Here is a 26568-nt window from a genome sequence, read left to right as displayed (position 1 = left end):
TAAGGAATTGAAATAGACCACAAACTTGAGGTATGAAAGTTTAATTTACCCAAATTTCAAAGTACCCAATGTCAAGCAAGCACTTCATGTAAATTAAGGGATACGAAAAAATATATCATTTTCTCCACTTGCATTATGACATGTGGAGTGCCACTTGAAAACCCAATACTTGGATATGATTGACTCGGATAGAACTATTCACCATATTGCGGACATTTAATTTGTCGTTGATGTCCTAAAAACGATCCATGAAGGAAACTGTGAAAATTCCGCATTGTTTCTTGAGAGGAAACACTGCATGTATCAACCAAATTAAGAAATGATACATCAAGGGAGACAACACCAAACATATTGAGTCGAAGTTAAACAGATATGATCCCAAGATAACTTTGTCGACCTCTTCACGAAGTCTTTGCTGAAGTCAACCTTCCAGAAGTTGGTCCAAAAAATCAGTATGCATAAATTATTTGATTTGCAATGTTTATAGTTCTTAAAGGAAGTTTTGTCGAACTTAGGATGAGTATCCTGAAGTCATTTGACCTAATGTACTCTTTTTTCCTTAGGAACATTTTTACTTCAAGTATTTATTGCCTAACAAAGTTTTGACGAGGCACTTCCTCTGAGATGGTCATACCCTTGTGTGTGTCCAACTTATGTACCAAACATGTTATATATTGACAAGAATGCATTAACTCACTTTTCTCCTCATGGGTTTGTGTTACTGATTATTACCATAGACAAGTTTTATGAGACCTACTCCTATATGCATTCCGTATTTGAGACTCGCGTTTGCTACTTATGCTGATTAGACGATACAACTTTATCAACCGCTTCTACATTTGCATGAAGATCTGATGCACAAACTACTTGAGTATTTACATACTCAAGGGAGTGTTGTAGTTATATTCCTATTATGCGTATGATTCTGTAAATCCTAATTAAGTAGATATATATATATATATATATAGGAAACCTATGTAATCTACAAGATTCTTTCCTATTGGGTTTTGTAATACTTGTAGGTCAAATAAAACATGTGATGATTAGTTTAAACCAAAGCACAAGATATGAGGAATATCATCACCCAAATTTTTTCAAGCCTCCCTTCTCTCTCTCTCTCTCTCCCTCCCTCCCTCCCTCCCTCCCTCCCTCCCTCCCTCCCTCCCTCCCTCCCTCCCTCCCTCTCCCTGTGCCGCACCGTCTCCTATTTCCTTCACTACAAATAGGTTGCAACAACCGCAAGAATATATAGTTCTTTTTTAACAAACGAATAGCATTAGTAGTTTAGATAGTTGTTAGGAAGGAGAATCAGTGGATGTCAAGAATATATGGTAAGTACTAAATAGTAATGAAATTAAGATGAAAAAAACCGAACGACAGCATTTCCTTTGGATTATTATTGTGCTGAAACGGGTGATGTTATTGCATCAATTTTGTACTTGTTTTAGAACGTACGTTTTAAAGTTCCTACAATAACAATTAGATTGTATCCAAAAGATGGTACTTGTTTTAAATTAGTAACAAGTTAGAGAAGAAAATAACGCATTCCTTATTTTTAAGCAAAATGCTGTTCTTATCATCTATTTATACCATGATAATAACGTCCCTAAAACCGACATGGTTAAATTCTATTTACAGATCCAATTGTCTACCGGATTAATTAACATAGATAGCTACTAACAAAATTGAACAAACACCAATAGTATAAAACAACCGAACATGTGTTTTACATCACAGTGAGATGTATAAATTATTGGAATAGGATACTATCCGAATCCTATTTATGAGGATCCCGGAGATCACTTTATGTCCGTTCATAAAGTGATCCCGGAATCCTCACAAAGAGGATCCGGAGAGGAACCTCATCCTAAATTATTAACCATCAAAGATACAGTTAACCAAAATCTCACGTCGAACCACAACAGAAACAAAGTGAATTAATCCCTTTAAGTTACAATGAGAATGTAAGCCTTCCGAAGATCAGTCCCACACGCTAATCTAGAGTTCCAGCACCTAAGATCGATCAAGACCCACCTAAACAAGTTTCGAAACTTTAGCAACGCTAACTAAAAATGAGCCACCCTCCCCTCCTTAATTTCTCCCTTTCACCATCATTCTTCAATGACTGAGAAGGGAACAATTTGACAGCAGATTAACAGAGTGCTTACGACTTCTTTATGAGATAACCCAGAAGTAATCCGATCAAGCCAATAATAATGACGAAAAGGATTGAAACACCACCACGACTTTTGCTTCCTTGACGCTTCAAGAGTTCCTACACAATAACTTAGCAAGTAAAAACGCAACAATCTTTTGGAAGCAAGAGAGTTAACAATCCGATACAGTGAAATCAGTGGAAGAAACAATGTGAAGCCTTTTGCATTTTTACCCTGAACATGATAAAGGTAGAAGAGTAAAAATCAAAGAAATAACAATTGTCTTCACATTGCTTCGGAAACAACCTTATTAAGGAGCTCAACTAAAATAAACAAAAGAAAAACTAATGAAAAGGGCTTGAAAACTTTGAGTTTTAATGATAATGACAAAATAAAGGGTAAAGTGAATAGTACCAGGATTAACTTTTTAGTGCTAAAATGTGGTTTTCCAATAAAATGAACAGTACCATGGGCTTTTCGTTAAAACTCCCATAAACAAATCTACCCTCAGACTTCTTATCAAGATTCAAGACCTAGTACCCACATTAGGGAGTGGTTAATTCATCTACTCTTGGTGCGCATTTTATCAAATAAAACATATATCAGAAATCATATCAGAAACTGTCAAAAACTAAATTGAGGAATTTCTGTACTGCATAAATTTGGAAGGGAAAAGGTGAGGATGACACAGTGAATTTATAGAGCTGCTAGATTTTCTATTGATATCGTTAGAATATACAACAAAACTTTTGGGAATAGGGGTCACCAACATACTTTAACATCTACTGGGGGCTCTAGTGGTGGAGAGAGACACATATGAGGGATAGTGTACGAATATATATATCTTATTGGATCACATCCTAACAGCTTAAGCTTCTGGGAACAGTCAACGGGAATGAACGAAGTAAAACCATAATTACATCCCACTTTATGATATACCAATTTATGAACATTGCAAATTGGAACTATATAATCACTATGGCATATGTTTTCGAGGAGAAATATGCATACAAAAGGGTGAGAAGGTAAAGAAAAAGGGTAAAGAAGAGAACAAATACAATTCCATTAAAGTTGCATACTAAGCCCTCACCAGCTCTTGACGAAGCCTGTTACTTTGTTGATTTGCTTTATTCTTTTCCTCCGTCAATTTCAAAATAAGTGATCTTGCCTGCAATTTTAAAAGTAAACGTATATAAGAAGCAGCACTGCAAGCACCACTAGTTACGTGGTAGACTACTACTTAGGGAGATATCCTGTGTAGACAGATTGCGATATTGGTAGAAGCAAAACTTTGGGAAGAAGGTAAAACACAAAAGAAGCTGTCTAAATGAAAAAAAAATACATACACTCTTTCATTTGCAAGAAATGGTAAGATTTTTTTACCCCCATTAAAATCATAAAATAGTTAAGATTTCTGATATGTTTATGATGCTTTGAGATCCCGCAACCAGATCTCAAGGGCAGTCAATGAGCGAGAAAACACTAGTCATCCAAGGAACAATCAGGATAAACTAAAACATGGAATCTGGAAACATTCCACAATTTACGGACAAGCCTCAAATTCAGGGAAGAGCCATGGAAGGTGACAGAACGAGGGACAAAAACCATGATATTTCAAGTCCTTTCTCAAATGATGGGCTAATCCTAATCCAGAACATGTAAACCGTAGTTTTCTTTGTAACACCATACATATACTTATGTGTAAGAAACCAAGTTACCAAAAACAGACCATGAACACAAACTGCCTTTTTCAAGGTAAACGAAAACAAACCAAAAGCCTGTTATTTTTATTCATCACTTAAGGTACTCGGCTCTATAGATTATTATAAGTCATTAAGAACATAAAAAACGTTAAAGAGCACATCCCATACTAAAATTCTGAAAGTATACAAATGCAAAACCTAATAAAAAGAAAAAGAAAATACCTTGGTACAACATGCACTGTTATATCATACAAAAGAACTCAACTTCCGTGTAGAGCCAACATTTGACCAACATTCACAATATAAAATGAATCACACTGTAAAAGGATTGCACTTAAGATATAATTTTAGTATAATAAAGCACAGAACAGAAGAAGAAGAGAGGTTCACCAAAAAATATCAGGCTAGACAAATTGTGTTACTCCACATCAAACCCATTAGCCAAAAAAAAAAAAACAAAGATACTAAAAGTTCGCATGAAGTTTATTGACATTCTTATTAGTTAAAACCAACTTTCAATTTTTGTAGCAAATTTTAACACAGTCTTGGTCATAATTAATAATAAAAGTTAAATAAACAGACATTAATGTAACAATCATCTGGCCTAACAACATCATACCAGACTTTCTGAACAACAAATAAGAAAAATTCAGAAACTGGATAAGGTATAAGACACATATACTCAGACATGATGTTGTACCTCTGCAGATCTCTCCTGAGGTTCAAGCTCAGTAAATGCTTTTGCAGCCTGTAATCATCAACAAACCGCATGCCAGTCAATATCTTTTTGCTGCCTGAAGACAAAAAAACTATCGGATGGTCTCATAACTCGAGTACTCACATTGGAAAACTCAGAAATGTTCACGTTTCCATTCTCTGTAGCAGAAACCCTTGGTGAAGACCCTTCTTCTGAACCTTCTGGAACCGGAGAAGGGGGTTGAGGTGGAGGAACATATACCACTCTCAATTTGCACTCCTCAACCACATGTCCCGCCTCTTTATTGAACTACACAGAGCCAATTCCACAGTGAATAAAACTCGGCATAAGTACACAAAACATCAGTGCTAAATTACTAACAACATTCTGTGATATAACTACCACTTCAGGAGTAACATCCTTTGTCGTTGCACCGTCGTTAGTTTTTACACTCTGGAGGAGGAACTTGTCCTTACATTGCATGTCCGGAGGAGCCTCTTTTTGGGCTTGCATTGTAACTATATTGCAACAAACAAATAATATTTAAAGAAACCGATAATGTATATTATGAATCTATGTATCACAGAAACAAATAATAATTAGTATGCACCTATAACATGACATGTGGATCGAGGCAAGACAACTCCGGTGTTCGGACGAACACAATACTTCTTCGGGTTCGTAGTTTTGACCTGAACATAATCAAATAAATATCAAACCTCCAAAGCAAAACTAGAAATTTCACAAACTAAATTCAAATTCTACCAGCCTCCTGGCATTATCAAAATACAGATAAAATTCAAACCCAATTCGAATTACGGATTTGATGTTGTACGAATTACAAAAACACGTAAATATTTTTAAAAATAACAAAAATTTAAGTACAACCAAGTGGAAACAGTAATTTTTCAGGTTCCAAAAAGAAAAGCAAATCATCACATTCTTAGTGCTCTCCTTTTTCCTACATTTTCCCAACAACCAAACAGTGTATATTACAATATATTTATACACACACACAGACAAACAAAAGGAAAAACAAAAGAGGCTGACCTTGAAGGCGACATAGCTATCGGTATTATTCGAGAGCTGGAGCGAACAGGAGATCTGCTTCTTCAACTCGACTGGAGAAATTTGAAAACAAAAACAAAAAACACAAATTGAAAACAGAAACGAAACCACAACATGCAAATTTCTGGAAACGAAAAACAGATCGAAAGAGAAAGAGAGCGTGTTATACTGACAGGGGAACTTGAGCTCCAGAGGCTCGATGCTGAGAAGCTCGCCTGTGCTCATCGGATTCGATCGATTCAATTGCAAAAAATTGGTGGAGTTGGAATTATTTTGGAAACAAAAACGAAAACAGATATTAGGCGGAGAGATCGAGAGAGAAGGGGAGAGGGAGAGAGATTGAGAAATCGGAATAATATGGTTGTGATTTGTGAATTAATAATAAATTTGAGTGGGGAAATTTTTTTTTTTTTCCCGAAAGAAATTACTTTTGTTTTTATTATTACTTTTTTATTCTGAATTTTGATGAAAGATTTACCAATTTTGATTTTATTTTTATCAAATGTGTGTGTGTTTTTTTTCCTTTCTAACAAACGATATTATCAACAAGAGAAAGTAGATTAAGAGTTCGTTTGGATATACTTTTAAAATGACTGAAAGTGTTTTTAGTAAAAATGTTTTTGAAATCATTCTTTAGTAAAGATGCAAATAAATTTTGAGAAAGCACTTTAAGTGTTTTTGAAATTCAAAAATATTTTCTTTAAAAGTTTTTTCAATCATTTTAAAAGGACATCCAAACGAGCCCTCTTGTAGTGGACAAGCAATAATGATGTGGTTTGAATTCACTTTTTGACGAGAATCGAGTCAAATGTGTGTTGAACAGAAAAGATTTTTCAATGTACCCGGAACATGAGATGGTACACCACATATCATTGTTCAAAGAAATGGACACTTAAAAATAAAAAAAAATTTCACTTATATAATATATGATGGATCATCCCATGTTCCAAGCACACTAACAAAATTCATTGAACATCGCACTCTCTCATTTCCCATTTAATGCTATGTATGAGTCAATGTTATGATAAGTATTAATCGTTAAGTTTAATTCTTACAACTGTTAAATTTTAAAATTTCAATTTTATTATTTATATTTTATATTGGTCAATGCTACGTACTTTTATAAAAGCATTCCCTCTCTTTCTTTTCATGTCTTTTTATTTTGTTTTATTTTTTATGATCCATTTATTTGGATTTTTTATGGGATGTATCGATACTTTAATTTTAGGCTTGGCTGTTGGTTTGCTGTCCTTCCATATTATTTGATATGTCACATTTGGTCTAGGTAAAAAAACAAACAAAAATCACTTGAAACCATGATATGTCACATTCATTCTCTCTCTCTCTCTCATGCAGCATTTTACGTGTATACAAAATTACAAAGGTCATGGCTAGAAAGATCATAAAAAAAACATTTATCGCAATGTGAATACATAACGCATGAATCTGGATGAAGTAGTGCTTTTGCTTTGTGGAAACGTCATTAGACTTGTATGGGTACTTAATTCCCTTAACGATTCTCTATATGGTTGTATTACGATCCCACAATTTGTTAAAATTCAATATGAAAAGATATGTTTTCTCTAACAAGAAATTATTATCGAGGATGCCCTATACAATATGTAACGATGCAATAGCCACCAATCGGAAATCTTCAAAATATTTGGTTGCTTTTTGCGGCATATTGGAAGTTCATCATCACTACTAGTATTTGGTAGCAATCAACCGATACATTGAGTAACAACCAACCAAAAAATGTGAACATATCCAGTAGCTAGAAATCGAAAATTCTCAACAACAACAAAAAAAAAAAAAAAAGTTGTATTCCACGTTATACAACTTAATGAGCTAGCATATTTCTCTCCATACTATCGGGATCTTCAAAGACGTGTTCTCTAGCGTCATCATTGCTCACGGTGAGAAATTTCAAGAACTTTTTTAGTAGTTCTTGAGCTAACAATCGTTTTTTATATTATTGAAAATGGCTTCTCCTTAACTTTTGCTTAGAAACACAAAAGCACTAGAGAGAAAAAGAAAAGAAGCAATTCCTGCCGCCGTCCCCTCCATCTACCTTTGGGGTCGGTGGCAACCCATTCCCTTCACGTTTCTCCCCTCTTCTCTCCCTCTTTCCCTTCTTCTCTACATATCCATTTCCATTTCCATGGAATATGATATTCCCCACATCTCTATTAGTTAGGGAGCTATCGGCGGAGAGCCCCCAATCCCTAATTTTTGGTGGTGGTGGGCCTAAGATCAGCCTTAGTTTGGCCATTTGGTCCCCCTCGTTTTGGTTTTCCGCCATCTCTTGGAGATTTGAGATATTTTCGTTTAGCTTCCTAAGTGGACATGGTTGTTTCTTTCATTGGCTTAGTGTTTTTGGAGAAATTTAATGCATTGTTTGTGGATCTTGGATGTTGTGAAATTAGGAATTTGTTTTGCTTTTAATTTGGGTCTGCTTTGTATGTGTTTTTGTTTTGGGCCTTTGGTTTTTGTTGGTGTTGATGATGAATCTATTGGCCTAAGCGATGGAATGGCGAGGTGCACGGTGGTTATGGTAGTGTCTACTTGTGTCAATGGACTAAGTCTGAATAAGTCAGTATGTGCTTGGCTTGGGCTTCTTATCCTTTTGGCCTAATTGCAGCTTGTTTTTATGTTTATCTTATGTGACATCTTCTTCTATCAATGAAGTTTATGTTTGACAGAAAATAACTAATCTTGCTAAAAATAGTAGTTTTTTTAACTTTATACTTTAAACAAATTGGAGTATCATAAATCGATATATTTCTTGCAAGTAGAAACATTGTTCTATCCCCACCTAGCATTGCTTAAGCGCTAAGCTACTATCTACTGCCCCGATTAATCACTAGGCGTTTGGAAATTAAGAAATGGTGCCTAGACTGCTTAGACCCACCTAGGCACCTACCCAGGTCGTGACTTTCACTTAGACAGAAAATCAATAACTTTCATTTTGCATTTTATTTTTTTCAATAAAATCTAAGATACTTATTGAATTCTTGAATAAACACTCATTATGTAAGATATCACATCACCCAGGGGAGTGAGTCTTATATGTATATTTTCATCCCTATCTAGCACGAGGCCTTTTGGGAGCTCATTGGCTTCGGGTTCCGTAGGAACTCTGAAGTTAAGCGAGTTCGCGCGAGAGCCATCCCAGGATGGGTGATCCACTGGGAAGTTCTCTTGTAAGTTCCCAGAAACAAAACCGTGAGGGCGAGGTCGGGGCTCAAAGCAGACAATATCGCGCTACGGTGGTAAAGTGGGCCCGGGATGTGGTGGACCTCGGGCCGGGATGTGACACATTACATGCTTGTTCCTCACGTTTTCAATATGTTCTAATCATTTATAATTTATAGGTCATTTTATTTTACAATTTAAAGAATTCAAACCTAAGATCTTTTATTTACAAAATTCAAGCCTAAACCCTCTTAAATACAAATAAAAAAGAACATTACTGGATCGTAATACTAAGTGACACCTTACAATTACATTACAATGACTAACTAGATGCATGCCATCTATTACCCAAATGATTGAAGAACTTCTCATCTGAAATTCTAGTTGCGTGGATCATTTGGACATGAAATTATTGCAACAATGATCAGCCACAGCTTATCGAGACGATGCGAAAAGACAACACAATTCACTAGTACCAAAGTTAAATCACATCATCGGCTTCTTTTTTTAAAAGTTGCTTTGTCATATACGTTGGGACGACAATATTGACTCCAAAATGTAGGGGGAGATTTTCAGAATTGTCCAATGTCATGAAAAAGCTAAAGTGGGAGTCCAACTTAATGCAACTCAATACATCATGGACCATTTAATTATTATATATAACATTGGCATGCTTTACTTGACCGATTATTTCCTGTCCGGTCCCAAAGTTAGGCTGGCTTTAGCCCGAGCTGGACCATTTAACCCTTTACAATGTGAGATGCTTTGCCAACCGTCACTAGTTAATTAATCATATTGTATATCATCTTTCTAATTGTATGTGCAAAATTAAATGTGAATCATCGCACAATGTAGAGCGGATTTTAACACAACCGCAAATGAATAAATGTCCTTAAAAGTATTACTTTTTTGAATTTATGAAAGGAAAAAAAAAAGAGTGTTATTAGTCACCACAAGATATTTGATCTATACCCTGTGATCTGGAGGCCACGACAAGGGTAACTATGACATTTTTGCTTCAAAAGGCACTGTTACTGTATAACAGTGAATAACAGTGGCTACTGATGAGCAAGCCACGAACATGCAGTGGCGTCTATGGTGCGAAAGCACTAGTCCGCCGTCATCCAACCTCTCCGCCTTCCTACGAATACGACAGTGTATATGCAGGAGTGCAAGTGGCCGATTTTGGTGGGGTTATAGGCCCATGGGTTTTTGAATTTTCAGTTGTCACACAATATATATCAATCGGCTCAATGAGTCAATGTCCAATGGGTCTTCAAACCCAAAACCACTGGACCTTCAAACCTGAAAACAACCTTATGCCTATTTAGAACTTTTTTATGCTCCTTTGATGATTAACATTTTATTTAGTGTGTGATATGATTATTCAAATTGTTCTAATTGATCCACTAGTTGCTATTCAGTACTATAATCTGATGATATTTTTCTTCACTTGGAAATGAGAGATCTTAAGTTCGAATCTCGTGAATGACGAATTCGATTTCAAATTAAGCTGTCAATTATATGACTTAGTCCAACTTCCTCTATTACAATGCCACACGATTACACCGTAAAATCAATATTTTTAATCACATCATTTTACATGCCCATGTGATTTTAATAAACGTGATGTCGAATAATTTATTTTTCTAAACTACATTCATGCACTCCGATCAGACACTAGACACTCATGAATGACATCCACGTCCCATGTTTGGTCAGGTCAATTGTTCTTGAACACTTAATTTTATATTTATTTTATTTTTGTAATTTTCGAGGAAGAAGATGACTATGGACGTGGAGAAGCATCTAGAAGAACACGTATGGTGACAGCATGAGCTAGCTGTATCCAGTCTCTCAGACACGCTTTCAGACCCTTGGGAAACGGCAAATATGCTGACGTCATGCCCACGCTGTCAAACGAAAGTTGGTGGGACGTTGGCGGCTTCTTTTGTTATATTATTTGTACACGTGTAATGCCAAGGCAGAGGAAGTAATATTATAAGGTCAGGCCTACGATATTTATTTACACCAACAAACAGGACTCATATGATTGATCGAAAACAATGGCAATGCTCACTATGTGGGATCGGATTAAGAAAATAATTGGAATTAAGGGCATTTAATCTTTCATTTGAGTGAAGCCAAAAGGCTAATCAACCTGCTTGTGCGTGTACAGCTGGCTTCAATGAGTGGAGTTTCTGGCAGCTTTGGGTGACGTAGACGCTGCAAAATCACTAAGTGCTGGTAAAACTCCAACAGGATCATCTTCAAATCTTTTTCATAAGGATTTTAAAGATTCGTAAATTATATTCGTTTATCATATATCGTGCGATCAATTTTTATTAAGTATTATTTATGTTTATTTTTAAATAAAAATATTTAAAATAATTTATGATCGTTCGATGTATGATGAACGGACATTATTCATTGATTTTCGGGATCCTCACAAAGAGGATCCGGTGAGGATCCGAACTCGGTAAAACTCACCAAAGTCGAGTCTGTCATCTTATTTATTATTATTGAATGAATTTATATTTTAAGATCTGTGTCTATTTATTAAATAGATGTTGAAATTTAAACACATTCGTAGTGATAAATAGAGAGTAAATATCATCATCATTGAAGGGAGAAATTTTTCATTGTGATGGGAATAAAGATGATACATCACGTGTTTATATATAAGTGATGATAAATTTTTATTTTTTAAGTTATTAACTTTTTAACACACATATCTCATCAATTGTATAATTACACATGGTGTACCACCATGTGTAACGATTACACTAAAAAATATCTCCACTTAATTTGTGAGCAAAAATATTTCTGGACAGAGACACATTTAACAAAATATTATTTTTACTATCTATTTATATCATCTATCTAAGGGCTGGTTTGATATTGCTGTGCTTTAAAAAAAAATATTTCTGTTGTGCTGTGAGAATAAACAGCTGTGAAATAAACCAGCAGAGTTTTAGGTAAATTTTTTTGTAAAAGTACTTTTGAAAAAAAAAAAAAAAAAAGCAGTATAGGGTTTGGTAAACTTTTATGTAAAACAGATGTGAAAAAATGTTGGTTTTTCAAAGGTGGGTTTTGCATCTTCTTGTTTTTGGCTTTTTTTTCACCCAAAATTGTGAAAAAAAACTAAAGCTGAATGTTTACCAAACACAAAAACAGCTCATAACTTTTTTTTATACCAATTTTTTTTCAAAATCATCTCAGTACCAAACTAAACCTAATAAAGGTCAAACTCAAATACATTAGCGGACCTACTTTTATTACAAAGAGAGTGCAAGTGATTATACAAGACAATCGGTGAGGCGTGAAAACTATGTACCACGTTTCAGAAGAACCTTACAAAAACGAAAACTGTAGAATTAAGATGCTACTCTAAAACAAGCTTTACCAGCTTCATTTTCTAAAATTATGTAATCATTTATGTGTAATGTGAATAAAATTATGGGTATGCTGTGGTGAAAGTAGCTAATTTCTTTTAAACTTTTTGTTATCAAAAGAAAAGAAAAAATTATACTTATGATCCCTTAACTTTAATCCAATTAGAACAATGGTCTCTCAATTAAAAACTTATGATCATTGGTCCCTTAACTTATCAAAACGTGTAGCTATGGTCATTTTCATTAACTTCGTCAGAATTCATTCAAAATGAGTTATGTTAGAATGACTATTTCTCCAGTTAAGTTAAAATTAAGGAATCATTGTTACAATTTCCTCCAAAAATAAAATAAGTATACCACATATTCTAAGTCCTTTAAAATGGACCACATTGGTACACTAACGTGAGATAATAGGTTAGAATTAAAACGTGTCTAGGTTGTTTTGTTTCTGATAAAAAAAATTGGTTGTAAATACGAGAGCAAGTTGGTCCTCAGTAGGAGATGAACTTGCACAAAACAAATTTACCACTACTTTTACATTGTATTAGTAGCTCGGGTCATATGTAAAACTCTTTCCACATGACATTATATTAGTAGTTTAGAATAATGTCGTAATAGAAGTAAACGTATTCCATCTAGGACGTCAAAATTGAGGATTTTGGTAATCAGATTGATTGATTTGGATACCGATACTCACAAATTGTAAAATAGTTTCAATGTCAATTAGCTCTATTTTCATTCTTATTCTTCACAACTAGTAAATAGTTAAATGAGATTGTCTAACTACAATCAATGTTTACTCTGATTCCTGCGTACTCAAATTCTTATTCACTCCGATTCTTGCTTACTTTAATTCTTAGTTAGTGAACAGTATGCATAAGTCACATGCACACCAAGTTCTGCAGCATGCATGCAATCCCTCTTCCACGGTAACATTGAGGGGATTCATTCATTTAAAAGTTCCGTGTTACTTTGAAAGGTGCACTCAGGGTTCCAACAAATGCTGTCTTTATCACGCACAGTCGTATGCATAAGTCACATGCACACCAAGTTCTGCAGCATGCATGCAATCCCTCTTCCACGGTAACATTGAGGGGATTCATTCATTTAAAAGTTCCGTGTTACTTTGAAAGGTGCACTCAGGGTTCCAACAAATGCTGTATTTATCACGCACAGTCGTATGCATAAGTCACATGCACACCAAGTTCTGCAGCATGCATGCAATCCCTCTTCCAAGGTAACATTGAGGGGATTCATTTATTTAAAAGTTCCGAGTTACTTTGAAAGGTACACTCGGGGTTCCAACAAATGCTGTATTTATCACGCACAGTTTGCATTAGCTGCATATTTTGCTTTTGACACATTTTGTCACATCCACCTCGTGGAGGGAAAGCTGAATGTGAATCTGTGACATGAAAGGAACAGACAAATGTATGGGGCATGCATGCATTTGGACTCTTCCTACTGCGACACGATTGCTAGCTATCATTTCTATTGCTTGGAAAGAATAAACATTATGAGGGTAGGAGTACTGAATATGATCGATACGATGGACTGATGAACCACTACACCACGAAAGAACCTAATGCATGAAAGTGATTTTGCACGCATTATTTTCTTTCTCACACAGTTTTCTTTATTTATTATTACTAAATTTAATGAATCAAAACAGAAAATTATAAAAATAATTTTCTAATTATAACTCAATTGAAGTAGTAGTTTCTCGACTAAAAATATTTGATCATTACTCGTTTAACTTATTAAAATAAGCTGTTATGATTTTTTTTGTCAACTTTATTTTTTTTGTCAAAATAAGCCATGTTGGAATAACCATTCCTTCAATTTGGATTAAAGTTGAGAGATCATTTCTATAATTTTTCTCATTTGATTTTTCATATTTGCACCTTGATTCAGCTTCATGTGCATAACACGACTCATTTTGACTGAAGTACTAACGGAGTTGACGAAAATTACTATAGTTTCACGTTTTGATGAGTTAAGGATCAAAATATTTTAATTGAGAGACTATTACTTCAATTAAATTGAAGTTAGTGGACTATTACTACAATTTTCTCGTAAACATAAGTAGGAGTGCAAAAAGAGAAAAAATGTGTTTAATAATCATTTTCATGCCAAAAAGAAAAGAAAAAAAAAGAAAGAAAAAGAACAGTTGTGATTAGCCACGCACATAAGTATAAATAATCCCTCACCAATAACAACATGAGCAAAATTCAAGAGAGGCAGATTGTCTGCCGCCTTGTTTGATGCACTTCTCATCCTCTCTTATTTTATACGATCACGATTAAATCATGTTAATATTTTATATTAATTTTTTTATATAAATAATAAAAATATAAAATATTAATGTAACTTAATTGTGATTGTATAAATAAAAAATGATGAAAAAAGCATCCAAATATGGGCAATTACTCTGCCTCCAAAATTCAACTTATTGGAGAGTAGTTCCAGTCAAAAGCATATGGGTACGTGTATGATTGATTTTCGATAATAAATACATGTAAATCCTATGTGCAATGTGATTTAGATTTACGCCACCGAGGGTTAAATGGCGTACGAACCCTCGCGGTTGATTCAACTTCTGGCCGATAGGAAAGTATAGGGAAGTCCATGCCTTTGGTGGATGATTAAGACTACGTCCAACTGTCCAAAGGGAAACGTGGCTGTAAAGGTTATACGAGTAATGAGAGGTCTTGTCAAAGACAGAGATATTCAGATATTCAGATATTCATCTCAATTAGGGGTCGACATAAAAATCATGAAACCATTAAATCGTAAAAAATCATGTTAGGATCTTTGTTGTAGTTTTTAAATTTAAACAATAAATTATGTTTGGCTTTATGACCATTTAGCTCTCGATTAGAGACGGGTTTTTGTTATAGGGCTAAAATGAGCCCTATGGCCATTTGGCCCTCGGTTAGAGATGGAGGCAAATATGATCATGTACTATTCATTAAAACATTAGGCTATCTCTAACTGATGGCTGGCCAGAGGGCTCGTTTTAGCCCTCTGGCCCTCCAAGATATTAATATTTCAATGAACAGTACATGACCATATTTGCCTCCATCTCCAACCAAGGGCCATAGGGCTCCTTTTAGCCCCGTCACAAAAAACCGTCTCCAACCGAAAACCAAAGGGTCATAGGGTCAAACATAATTTATTATTTAAATTTAAAAGCAACAATAACTTAAATTTAAAAACTAAAACTACAAATTAAATTTAAAAACAACATTAACTTAAATTTAAAAACTACAAAAACTTAAATTTAATATCCATAATCAACATCATCTTCATCATCCGCCATTATAGGAGTATAGTCAGAGGTAAACAACTGCTGCCGGGTCATAATCTCTTTTTTTTTCCCTATCAAAATAGGTTTTACTCAATGGAGTGTAATTTGTAGTGTTCCTTTCCATATTTTTATCATCCATCTCTTCTTGTATTTGTTTGGCCCGTTCATCATGCCTACAGTTCCTTTCTTCCACGACAATGGCATTTTGCTCAGCCAGTAATCGCAATGAGGTCGCCACTTCCTATTGAGCGGTGTAATCATCATTTGCCTTACCATTTTCCTTCAACCTTCAAGCCTTGTTTCGTCCCATAGCCCTAGGTAAGGAACCTTCGTCCAGAGATGGATTTTCTACCCTTGTTTGTTGAATGGTAGGAGATCCATCTTCATCCATATCTACAGTTGGGGATGCAATTCCGAATACCGGTGTAGGACCTACTCTATGTTCAGTTGGATCTTCAAATAACACCCACCCTTTACAAATTTCCCAATAACCGTGAAATTGAAAGGGTTTTGAGCTGCCTTCCATATACAATTCCTCCGCTTGGCATACCTAGAAAATATAATTACAAAAATTAAAGGAAATTAATTTATGAAATTAAATGTAATATAATTAAACATTTAAAATAAACTATGAAAACACTAAATTCGTCGTAGTAATTGGTGCCACTTTCATGTCTACTTGCAGATGCTAACAGTGCTTGTTGCCATTTATTCAAACTTGGATGAAGATGTTTCTTCCATCTTGAAGAACAACTCTTGCGGTTTTGGGTATTCAATGGAATGGTGCCTTCATAGAACTCTGAGTATTTTTTGAACACATAAGTCCAAACACCTTCGCTTGTTTGAGAAATCTCCCTCACACTATCTTCCGAGACCTATCTATAGACCCTGCAAAGAGCTTCATCTTCTTTTGATGCGAACTAATTAAGCACACAAATTAAAACCCTCTTGTGACAATTGTAGTATATGTATAAGTAGGGATCGTTTTTAACCGGGGATTATGAGGGATTGCAAAATCACTTGGAAACTGACTCAAAAACGTAAAATAAAGTTTAAAACACTAAACTAGACTCAAAGTATGCAAAACTAAACAATAAAACACTAAAACAAATCAAAGGACTCAAAGAATGCAAAACACTTATAAACACAAACTAAGATACTTTCTAACTAAATTGGACACTAAAGTAAAAAGGGATTGAGGTTTTGACAAAATTAAACTAAATGCACAGATTGTAATTAAAAGACAGAATGTAAATATGAATGTGATGAAGATATGGATGAATGCTAGCTAGAAGGTTCTTCTCCACACACGTTACACTTGCATACAAGCTGATTTTCAGTTGGTCTTTCGATCAATTATGAAACTCAACACCCCGGGTTAATTAGGTCCGCTTAAATTAACCGTCAAGTTTTCCTTAAGTTAATGAATTTGATGGGTTACCGCAACGCAATTCAAAACATTCTCCAAGAGTCCTTTACGTGAAAAGCACAATAAAGATACAATCAAAGATCATTAAGCATCATGAAAACTATAAGTGTTGACGAGGCATTCGTTACTATGATGAGCATGAAACTAGTGCCAAGAATTCATTTAACGCGATTGTTTATAAGCAACCTCCACTACTTGTGAAAATAAGTTCATAACTATTAGGTGAAATTCACTTATATTCTAGCAGCGTCATATTCATGCATGAAAATTAAGTGTGCACTCTCAATAAACATACACAAATAAGTTATCAATCAAGCAGTTAAACAAATTGAATTCACCATTCATGAAATTCCAACCAAAAGTAATCAAATCATATTGCAAGTATAAACATGGTTTCGAATCACCCCCTAACTAAATAATGGTTTAGCCTCTCATGTTCACAAAAAGAGAAATACAATTGAATTTAAACATAAAGCACAAAGGATTAATTACACCTAAAACGCCCAATGAATCCACTTGAATTTCTGCGCGTCGAAGCTCCTCTTTCATCTTCTCCTTGCTGCGGCAGCGAGGTTAAATGGTGTTTTTGGAAGATTTTCTGGGTTATAGATGGGTTTAGGGAGGTTTGGTGGTGTGGCAAGAAGGGTGGATGATGTGTGGATGTGTGGATGGTGGTAGGAAAGGTGATGGTGGATGCTGCGGCTGTTAAATAAAAATGGGATATGGTAGTGACGGCTGTTAAGAATTATGGGAGAATTTTTGGGGGAATCACGGCTGAATGGTGTGTGTGTGTGATGGTAGATTGTGGCTGGAATTGGTGTGGTGAATGCACGGCTTGAAGGGAGAAAGGGTATTGTGGCTGCGGCTGTTAGGTTTTGGGAAAGAATTCTTGCGGCTTAGGGAGGAAAAAATGGGATAGAATGATGGTGGCTACGTGAAGATGAGGGAAGGCTGGAATTGGTCTCCCTTCTGCACAGCAGAGAAGAAAATAAAATATATGGTGGCTGCGTTCGAGGGGAAAAAGTGCGGTTGGAAAGAATAATGAATGGTTGCTGCCGCTGGAATGAATTAGGGTGAAAAATTGATGGGGGGGCCACGGCTTAGAAGAATGGGATAGATTCTTTAGGGGAGTGACGGCTTAGGTGGTAGCAATAGCTTTTGGTGGCTGAATGATTGATGAAAATATGAATGAATATTGCACTAGGATTAGGAAAAAGGTGCGGCTAATTATGTAAAACCTAGGGTTTGAAATATGTTTGGTTCCAGAAATTAACCCTAGCTTATTTTTATTAAAGAAAATAAATTCAAAGGCTTCTAGAATTTAGGAAATAAAATCAGAAATTAAAGAGGGAAAGATTAAAGGGTGCGGCTAGGGTTAGGTTAGGAGAAGGAAATAGGGTTTAATTACATAACATTAGACAAAAATGCCCCCCCTTGCACGGCAAGGGAAGGGGAGAAGGGAAAAGTCACGGCTAAGGCTATGTAATTGGGCTAGGGCCTTGATTTTGTGTCCTAAAGTGCATACAAGGCCTACAAAGTGGCTAGAAAATACGGACGTTTAGATTAGGAAAGGTTACCAAAACGGGAAACTTAGGGTTAACTTTCCTACTTCAAATAGGAAACCTTGTTTGAGTAGGATTCCTCGTTTTGGTAAGAATTCATCGTTGGAGTAGGAATTCGTCGTTTCTTCAAGTCTTCAACTCATTCATTCCTCTTTCGCTCCAAAAGACTCCAATTTGCATCTTCTTGCGCACTTTGGCCTTATAATCTGAAAATACACAAAAGTGGCCTTAAACACTAAAATAACTAAGTAAACACAACATAAATGCACGAGAACAAGCTAATTAAGTAGCATGAATATGCTCCTATCATCTTTTCAAGTCCAAGCCCTACCTTTCATTACAGATGAGGCCATTTGAAAATTATTGAAAAAATTGAAGGAAATATTATTGGAAGAGGTAAGAAAATATAATGTGAAAAATTGAAATAGAATGAAGTGAGATAATATGGAATGGTGAAAATTATGTGAGAAATTGTGTAGGAATGATTTAGGTATTTATAGGAAAAAAAAGGTTTTAATTCATTAACAAAAATTTGAATACAACAGCTAGCTCACGTCAACTAACCGTTGCATTCAAATTTTTGCCTACTATTCATGTCGGTTATAACTGACACTATTGCTTTTATTCCTATCAGTTATATCCAACAACATTAATAAAAATTTTGGGCCAGCCCAGGGCTAGCTGGCTGGCTGGAATGGGCCAACAGTTTGGCCATTTGGCCCTTTCAGATTCCGTGGGACCCTCGTTTGGAGACGATTTTCGGGTAATTTTTGGCTTTCTAACCTTCTGGACATTTTGGTTGAAGATGACTAGCCAACATTCAGTTGGAGATAGCCTTATACTTGTAGTTGAAGAAGAACATCACCTTATTATAGTACTAACATGACAAACATTAATTAGCAATAATTATGGTGCGCCCACCTCTATTAACTTTGATGGTGTCCTATTGCCTATGAGCTAAAGCTATATGCCCATTTATTAAAAAAATCAGACAAACCCTCCTAAGATAAAGCTTTCCTCTAGGACAAGGATTGTCTGCCCTTCCACTTTCAGTGCCCTCCTGTTTGTATGGTCACGGTTAAGCCACGTCAACATTTTATATTACTATTCATTTTTGTCTTATTATCTCTATAAAAAAACAATATAAAATGTTGATGTGGTTTAACCGTGACCACACAAAACAGGAGGGAACGTAAGGGCATCGAAGGTGGGAGGGCAGACAATCCTTGTCCTTTCCTCTGCGCATACTTTCTGAACCAAGTCAAAATCTGTTTTGGGTGCAAATAGTCTTTTAAAACAGTGATAAAAAGATATTGAACTTTTATATGATGGTGTGAATTCAAAGTCTGTCTATAGTTAATCTAATATCTAAGCTAATAAAATCTATCGCTTGACCAAAAAAACAAAAATTGGTCTTTTTTTAGCAATTTGCTTAGAACATCTCTAAAAGGGTTGTTAAATTTATAACTTGTGCTGCACCCTCTACATTTAGAGAGTTTCTAAGACCATCTCCAAAGGAGTTTTGGAGATGTCAAATCCTAGATGAAATTCCATGTAATCAAATTTGAAGGTAGAAATAATCTCTAACCGATATGTCAATTTTACGTGGATTGACATATAAGTTTTCATATGTCAAATTTGACATATGAGAAAAGGTGATGTCAATTTTTTTTTAATTATTTTATTATGTGAATCCTATTAATATACCAATTATAAATCTTGAAAAATGTATTTTAATTGATTTCTTTTTAAAATGAGTCCTACAAATATCATTTATAACCAAAAAACATATCGGTTGGAAAAAGAGAAAATCTGACATTCCCACATCAGTTATCAAATTAACATTTGACATTTATCTTTTGACATCTCTTTTGGAAATGCTCTAAACCTTTAAACATTCTTTTTGTTATAATAATGCGTCTTTTCTCACCATTCCTATTATTTAATTCAATAACAAAAAAATGTGAAACAAACTCGTTTCATGTTAGATGGTATACAAAATAATATTAAATTTGTAGAATTTATTGGAGAACAAAATTGTCAAGTAACAAATTTTACTTTTCAAATTGCTCGTAAATTAAACAAACTATAATTTTTTTTCTTTTTAAAAAAAATGATATTATTTATATTAAGAGAAGTGAATAAGTTTAGTTTCACAAAAAGCTAACAATAAAGTAGTTTAAATTCATCTTTGATTAGAATCGAACCTAATCTTATTTACAAGTAAGGACGATAAATACTACTAAATCATAGTACTCACAACAAACTTTAATTTTAAGAATTACATGTGGGAAAGTTGTTGAGATGCTTATGCAAGGTACATGCCAGCTCACATTGCAGAAATAAAAAAAACTTCACTTAGATTAATTACACAATATTATTTAATCTCAAACTTTACAAATTTGTCTGATTTCTTTTTGTGTCTGTTTTTGCACTTCATCTTTTGCATCAAATCCAACCTATGAAAATACTTATAAAACATAAACAAGTTACAATGTACAGCCCACCTTATTACTCAACACACCCGACCCATTTACACAGACCCCTCAGACGGTCAAAGTCAAATCCCCTTTGACCTCGACCAAAAAGAGTCAAACCACCGGTGACCACCCCCAAATTTTCAACTCCCATCCCTTCTACCGCTTGTTGAGACTGTCCCAAAGCAATCCGCATTGCCTCTTTGCAAACCCAACCCTATGCTTCTCCAAATCATAAACCACCTCAAACCCCTGCTGCTGGTAATTTCCCAAAACACCCCCGGGGCCACCGCTATTCTCCGCCTCATCACCGCCGTTCATCAACATCCAACACCCCACCTTCTTCCTCTTCCTCCCCGCCCCATCACCGCCGTCCACAAACTCGTAAAAGTAGTTTCTCCTGGGCAGCGCCACACTGGATTTATTCCCCACGAAATGTAACGCCACGCCCGGAACCTCCACCACCTTGTCGTAATAGTAACACGGCCCGAGCCCGGTTTGTTCCTCAATCTGAGTCGCTCGCTTGTGGCCTCGCCCGACTCGGCGGTCGAACTCGGCCACCAGTGAGTTGTAAAACCTCTGAGGCAACATAGTGAAAGTCGTCCCCGAGTCAACGACGACACCACCGTTCCCGTTCTCGTCGACCCTTTTCAGAGTCTCCGGCGCCGGAAAAACCCTTTTGCCTACCGAGACTCCGGCTAGTCCAATGGAATAGAAATAAGGGTGTTTGGGGTTGTCGAGCATGGAGGTGTAGACGTACTCAACCGACTCACCGCCGACGCTGGCGTCCCCGAGTAGCTTCTGCTTCTGGTCGTAGGGTCCCAGAATGAGTGGACTCGGCCTGCGGACTCGGTCCTGGTCAAATGAGTGAGAAACTAAGCAGTATGAAAATTGGGTGGCGAGGTGGGGGGAGGTGGTGGATAACTGGGCCGGTAGAGAAAGCAAACCGCGTCCGAACCCGGCCACCCCAATCGGCTCGCCGAGGGCAGAATGGGAACACCCAAAAGTGAAGTTTCGAAGAATGAGAGAAGGAGATGACATGGGTATTGATAAGCTGTGCTTGTAGAGCTTGGCTATGAAGCTTCCGTCGGCGTAGGCGTAGTAGAAGGGCGGGCAGGCGAAGGAGGAGCATTCCGAGATTTCAATGGAGTCGAGAGGGCAGCGGGAGATGGCGCAGAGATCGGCGGGGGAGAGGGATGAGTGGGCGGCGGAGCAGGAGGTGGTGTCGCATGGGACAGCAGCGGCGGGTGGGATTTTGGGAGGAGGGGTTGTGGAGTTGGGTTTGCCTTCGCAGAGAATGCATTCGAAGCGGGAGCAGGGGAACCAGACGAGGTCGCTGCCGGTGTCCATGTAGAGGGAGATGGGTTGGGGAGGGTTGGAGTTGAGAGTGAAGGAGAGAGTGTAGTCGCTGCCGGGGGTGAGGGGGAGGGAGACTTGGTTGGTTTTACGGTGGTAGTGGTGGCGGTTGTGGTGGTGGTGGAAGCGGACGGCGGAGCGCGCTGAGGTGGACTTGAGGAGGCTGGGGGTACTGTTGAATTGGTTTTGGGAGAGGGTGTGCGTTAGAGGGAGAAAGAGTGGTTGTGAGGATGAAAGGGAGAAGTGCGTGATGCAACAGAGTATTAGAAACAGAGCAGAAGCCATGGAAAACAGAGTAGAGTTATGATGTTTGAGAGAGAGAGAGTAGTGAAGGGGTCTTAATAAGGGGGTGGATTGAGTGCCCTCCCATTTCTATATTCTCCAGTATTCTTCTGTTTGTGTGATCATAGTTAAGTTACGTCAATATTTTATATTTTTAGTATTTTTTTATTTATTATTTCTACAAAAAAATTAATAAAAAATATTAACATGACTTAACCACGATCACACATCACAGGAGAGCATGAGAAAGTATGAAAATGAGAGGACAGACAATCCACCTCTGTCTTATAAAGAGGAGTGAGACGGGAGGAAGCTTCTGGTGGGTGGGACGAGGGGTTTTGAGGAAAGGATTATCCTCTAATCATGTAAATGGGAAACATGATTAAGGGACTAATCAGCTAAGTTTGCTTTGTTTAATCTGTGTTTAACTTAATAAGATAAGTTTAATTAAGGGCAATGGACCAAAAACGGGGTCAATTAGTGAATGGGTGTGACTGAAGTAAAGCTTCTTGTACTTTGAACAATGTACTAATTTTTGCCTAAGACTAATATTTCATCATATCCGTAACATTATTTATGAGCGAATGTGCTTTAACTCAAATGATGCGTGTTGCTTGTAGTCCAGCTAAATAAAGTACAACTCAAACAAAACAAAAGATCAGACCTCATTTACTAATAACGGATCTTAACCGAATAAAATCAACTATTAGTATTGTTTGATTTATTAATATTCCTTAGATTATCAATTTTATAAAAAAAATCATTCAAATTGGAGATCATTTAGTCATATAAACGAATCAAATAAATAAAAAGTTCATCCTGAAAATATTACTCAGTACTTACACTGTCAATATTTTTTTATACATTTGAATGATTAAATTGTCTCCAATTGAAATAATTTTTTGTAGGAGTGACCTAGAAACGAAGATTAAAAAATTCAACACTTCTGTTTATAACATTTGCACAATCAAAATATGTTATTTGCAATGCGAAAGTGAGGTATACAAAATGTTACAATTGAGTCTCTCTCCTCAAAGACGCATGGCCTGGGCCATTGTCAACCATAAACTTCAGGGCGTGATTCGCTTGAAACCCAAGGAAAGACCAGCTAAAAAGAGTCGACAACTGGAATATTTCAATGACAACAATGCAAATAATCATAACAACATAATTAACCAAAACAATTACTAACAAAAGAAATTCATACTAATCTGGTCCAATATAAAATCATTCAGTTTTTATTTTAATGGACATGACTTGTATAAAAATGAGTCCAAAATCAAGTCTATGTTGCTTATGTGCGGTAACCCGGCCCGGTCAGTTTAAGTATTTTAGCACTGGTCATTTTATTCGTGGTCCACAATGAAGCACATGATTTATATTCCATATCTATTTAACATTAAGAAGTAAAACAACTGTTGGTATTGACTTTGTTAGACGTAATTCTTTCTTAGCAGAAACAAATAAAGATTTTTTTATATTGTTTTTTTTGTTATACAACATATGATTGGAAACGGATCCGTTCAATCCATAGGAACATGACTATATGAACCCAATTGGCTCAGACTCATTTACCCAAAAAAAAAAAAAAAAAAAGTCGAGTCTGGATCCATCCTAAATAGACCCGGCTTGACCCGCTTCCCCCCACCCCCACCCAACAATTCTATTCTCAGCGAATCATTCTGCCATCCAATGGAGCTTCAGCTCCATATGAAACCGTATATTTGTGAGAGCAAGGACCTATCCTTTATAGCCTCTAAATTTATAACTAACTCACCGCCTTTTTTTTTTTTTTTTTTTAATGAACAAACGATATTACATTAAGGGGTGGGAGAATGGGCTAAGCCTCACAATTAGCGAGCTATAACATGGTTCAAATTTGCGTTTGATAAGAATTGAATCTAAGACCTCTCACTTACAAGTGAAGAAGAATATCACTAGACTGCAATATTAAGTGTCACTAACTCACCTATTAAAGTCGGAATAGGAATCGTCATGGCTTAATTATCAACAATAAAGTCCAACTATACCACTACTTATCAATTAGAGGATTTACCATACCAATAACAGGCTATATGTGATTAAACACACTCATATATCATACATATAGGACAAATATTTGTTGTCTTTGATACGAATTCGAAATTTGCATCCAAGAAGCCGACATATTATCTTAATTAATTAACTTAACTTATATATTATTCTAAAACTAGCGCCGTCTAGGCTCTGTCCAGACACTAAGCAGCTGACTACTGCTTCGACTATTACCTAGCATTTTTTAGAACTTTGCTTACATGTACAACTTGTTTGGGGTTTAGGTTTTCTAGTGTATCAATATGATTTCAAAAGACATCTTCGGGACGTTAGGGAAACTTCCCCTCAAAAAGCAGGTTGAGCAGCCCAAAGTCGAGACAAAAACAAAGTCGACGAATAATGCAAGCAAAGTGGAATTTGAACTTGAAGAGTGACAGGTCACAGGCCAACAGCTCAGTTCCTTTCAATCTTCTTGGTCTTTAGACTTTTTGGTAGACTTGCCCGGGAACCGTACCTTCCTTGGTTCGACCTTCTTCGTTGCTACATGCTTTTGTCCATATGGAGGATACGATCAGGGACTTGTAGGAGTGAAAAGAATTTGACTTTTATGTATTCAAGAAATATACTACTTTTTAGATTTTTTTATTTTTTTTTTATAGTTAAATTTAACAAAACAAATTAGGTTCTAAGAATAATTTGGTACTGTTATATTGTTTTCGTTAAGTGAAAAGTCAGATCTCTTCCAAGCTGAAAAAGTACTAAAAATCATTGGTAAGAGGTAGTTGGTCAGTCGATGACAATGCATTAAGTTTACCAAGACCTCTTCAACTGATTGTCTTCCAGGTTCATACTCTTTTCCATTTTCGTAGTTAAAATCAATTTAGTGTAATTTATCTTATTGTTTGTTAAAAAAACGTCTATTGAGACGAAGCACGTTGAAGCAACTTATAAAACCTTAATTGATTGAAAAGAAAGATATTCCATTAACTAATCCTATTTGGCACCTGATATTACAACCCAAATCACAAAAAGGAAAGCAACAGAAAACTGATCGAACTGAACTAATGAAAGCTTTGAAGAGAATGGTATTTGAAAACTTATAATTAAACTTTGTTTTGGAGAAATAATCTGTTTATCTGTCTCACTTAAGAAATGGTACAAGAAACTCCTTAAATAGGAGTGCTGGAGTCTCATGCAATAAAGGCAGAAGCTCCCAACTACATCCAACTACATGTAATAAAAGCTAGGCTATACAACAATGAGTGCCTATACAATAGACCCTTGACTTTGTAATCACAAAGAATGATTTTGCTTGATCTTGTTTGCTTGACTTTGTATCCACAATTGAAACTTTGCTTAATTGTTATCTCCATCATTCTTATCTTCATCATCCCCCCACAAGCTCATGAGTGGACGACGAACGAGCTTGGACTTTAAGAAATGAAAACAATCAGTAGACAAGCCCTTAGTGAAGATATCTGCAATCTGAAATTTAGTAGACACATGACGGACATTCAATGACCTTGCCACTACAAGCTCACACACAAAATGATAATCCATAGCAACATGTTTTGTTCTAGCATGGACCACGGGATTAGACGGCAATGCAATGGAGCTTCTGTTATCACACCAAATCAAAGGAGTCGAAATACTGATGCAAAGCTCCTGCAGCAGTTGTTGGAGTCAAACAAGTTCAGTTGCCGTGATGGTCAATTGCCGATATTCTGATTCGGTACTTGAACGAGCAACTGTGCATTGCTTTTTGGAACTCCAAGAAATTAAATTTGGACCAAAATATATGCAAAAACCACCAGTGGAGTGTCTAGTGTCTGGATCCCCGGCATCAGTACCACCACGACGAAACTGGAGCCCTTCCTCAGTTGTGCCTTTTAAGTAACGAAGGA

The 26568-nt window shown here is 36.1% G+C and overlaps 2 protein-coding genes across 3 annotated transcripts; both read right to left on the bottom strand.

Annotated features, from left to right (window-relative positions):
- Positions 1–1685: 1685 nt before the first annotated feature.
- Positions 1686–5988, bottom strand: LOC103940223 (vesicle-associated protein 1-2). 2 transcript variants are annotated; one of them, XM_009350309.3, is made up of 9 exons: positions 5798–5988; positions 5607–5677; positions 5167–5248; positions 4959–5074; positions 4701–4865; positions 4560–4607; positions 3247–3324; positions 2169–2275; positions 1686–2034 (listed from the first exon to the last, which is right to left on the bottom strand). In XM_009350309.3, the coding sequence occupies exons 1-9, from the start codon at positions 5847–5849 to the stop codon at positions 1947–1949; spliced, it is 807 nt and encodes a 268-aa protein (XP_009348584.2). In that variant the 5' UTR covers positions 5850–5988; the 3' UTR covers positions 1686–1946. The 2 variants fall into 2 exon arrangements, with proteins under 2 accessions (XP_009348584.2, XP_048447579.1); XM_048591622.1 differs by having other exon boundaries at positions 1686–2275; positions 5798–5986.
- A 14888-nt stretch (positions 5989–20876) lies between these two features.
- LOC103940222 (probable aspartyl protease At4g16563) lies at positions 20877–22715 on the bottom strand. The gene has a single exon (XM_009350308.3). The coding sequence runs from the start codon at positions 22631–22633 to the stop codon at positions 21152–21154; it is 1482 nt and encodes a 493-aa protein (XP_009348583.2). The 5' UTR covers positions 22634–22715; the 3' UTR covers positions 20877–21151.
- Positions 22716–26568: the final 3853 nt, after the last annotated feature.

Source organism: the organism of the source record quoted next, unplaced genomic scaffold (assembly GCF_019419815.1).
Source record: "Pyrus x bretschneideri cultivar Hongxiangsu unplaced genomic scaffold, Pyrus_bretschneideri_v1 Contig34, whole genome shotgun sequence".
In the NCBI taxonomy this organism is placed as follows: Eukaryota; Viridiplantae; Streptophyta; class Magnoliopsida; order Rosales; family Rosaceae; genus Pyrus; species Pyrus x bretschneideri.
Note: the sequence above shows the minus strand (reverse complement) of the source record. Positions and strands in the feature narration are given on the sequence as shown.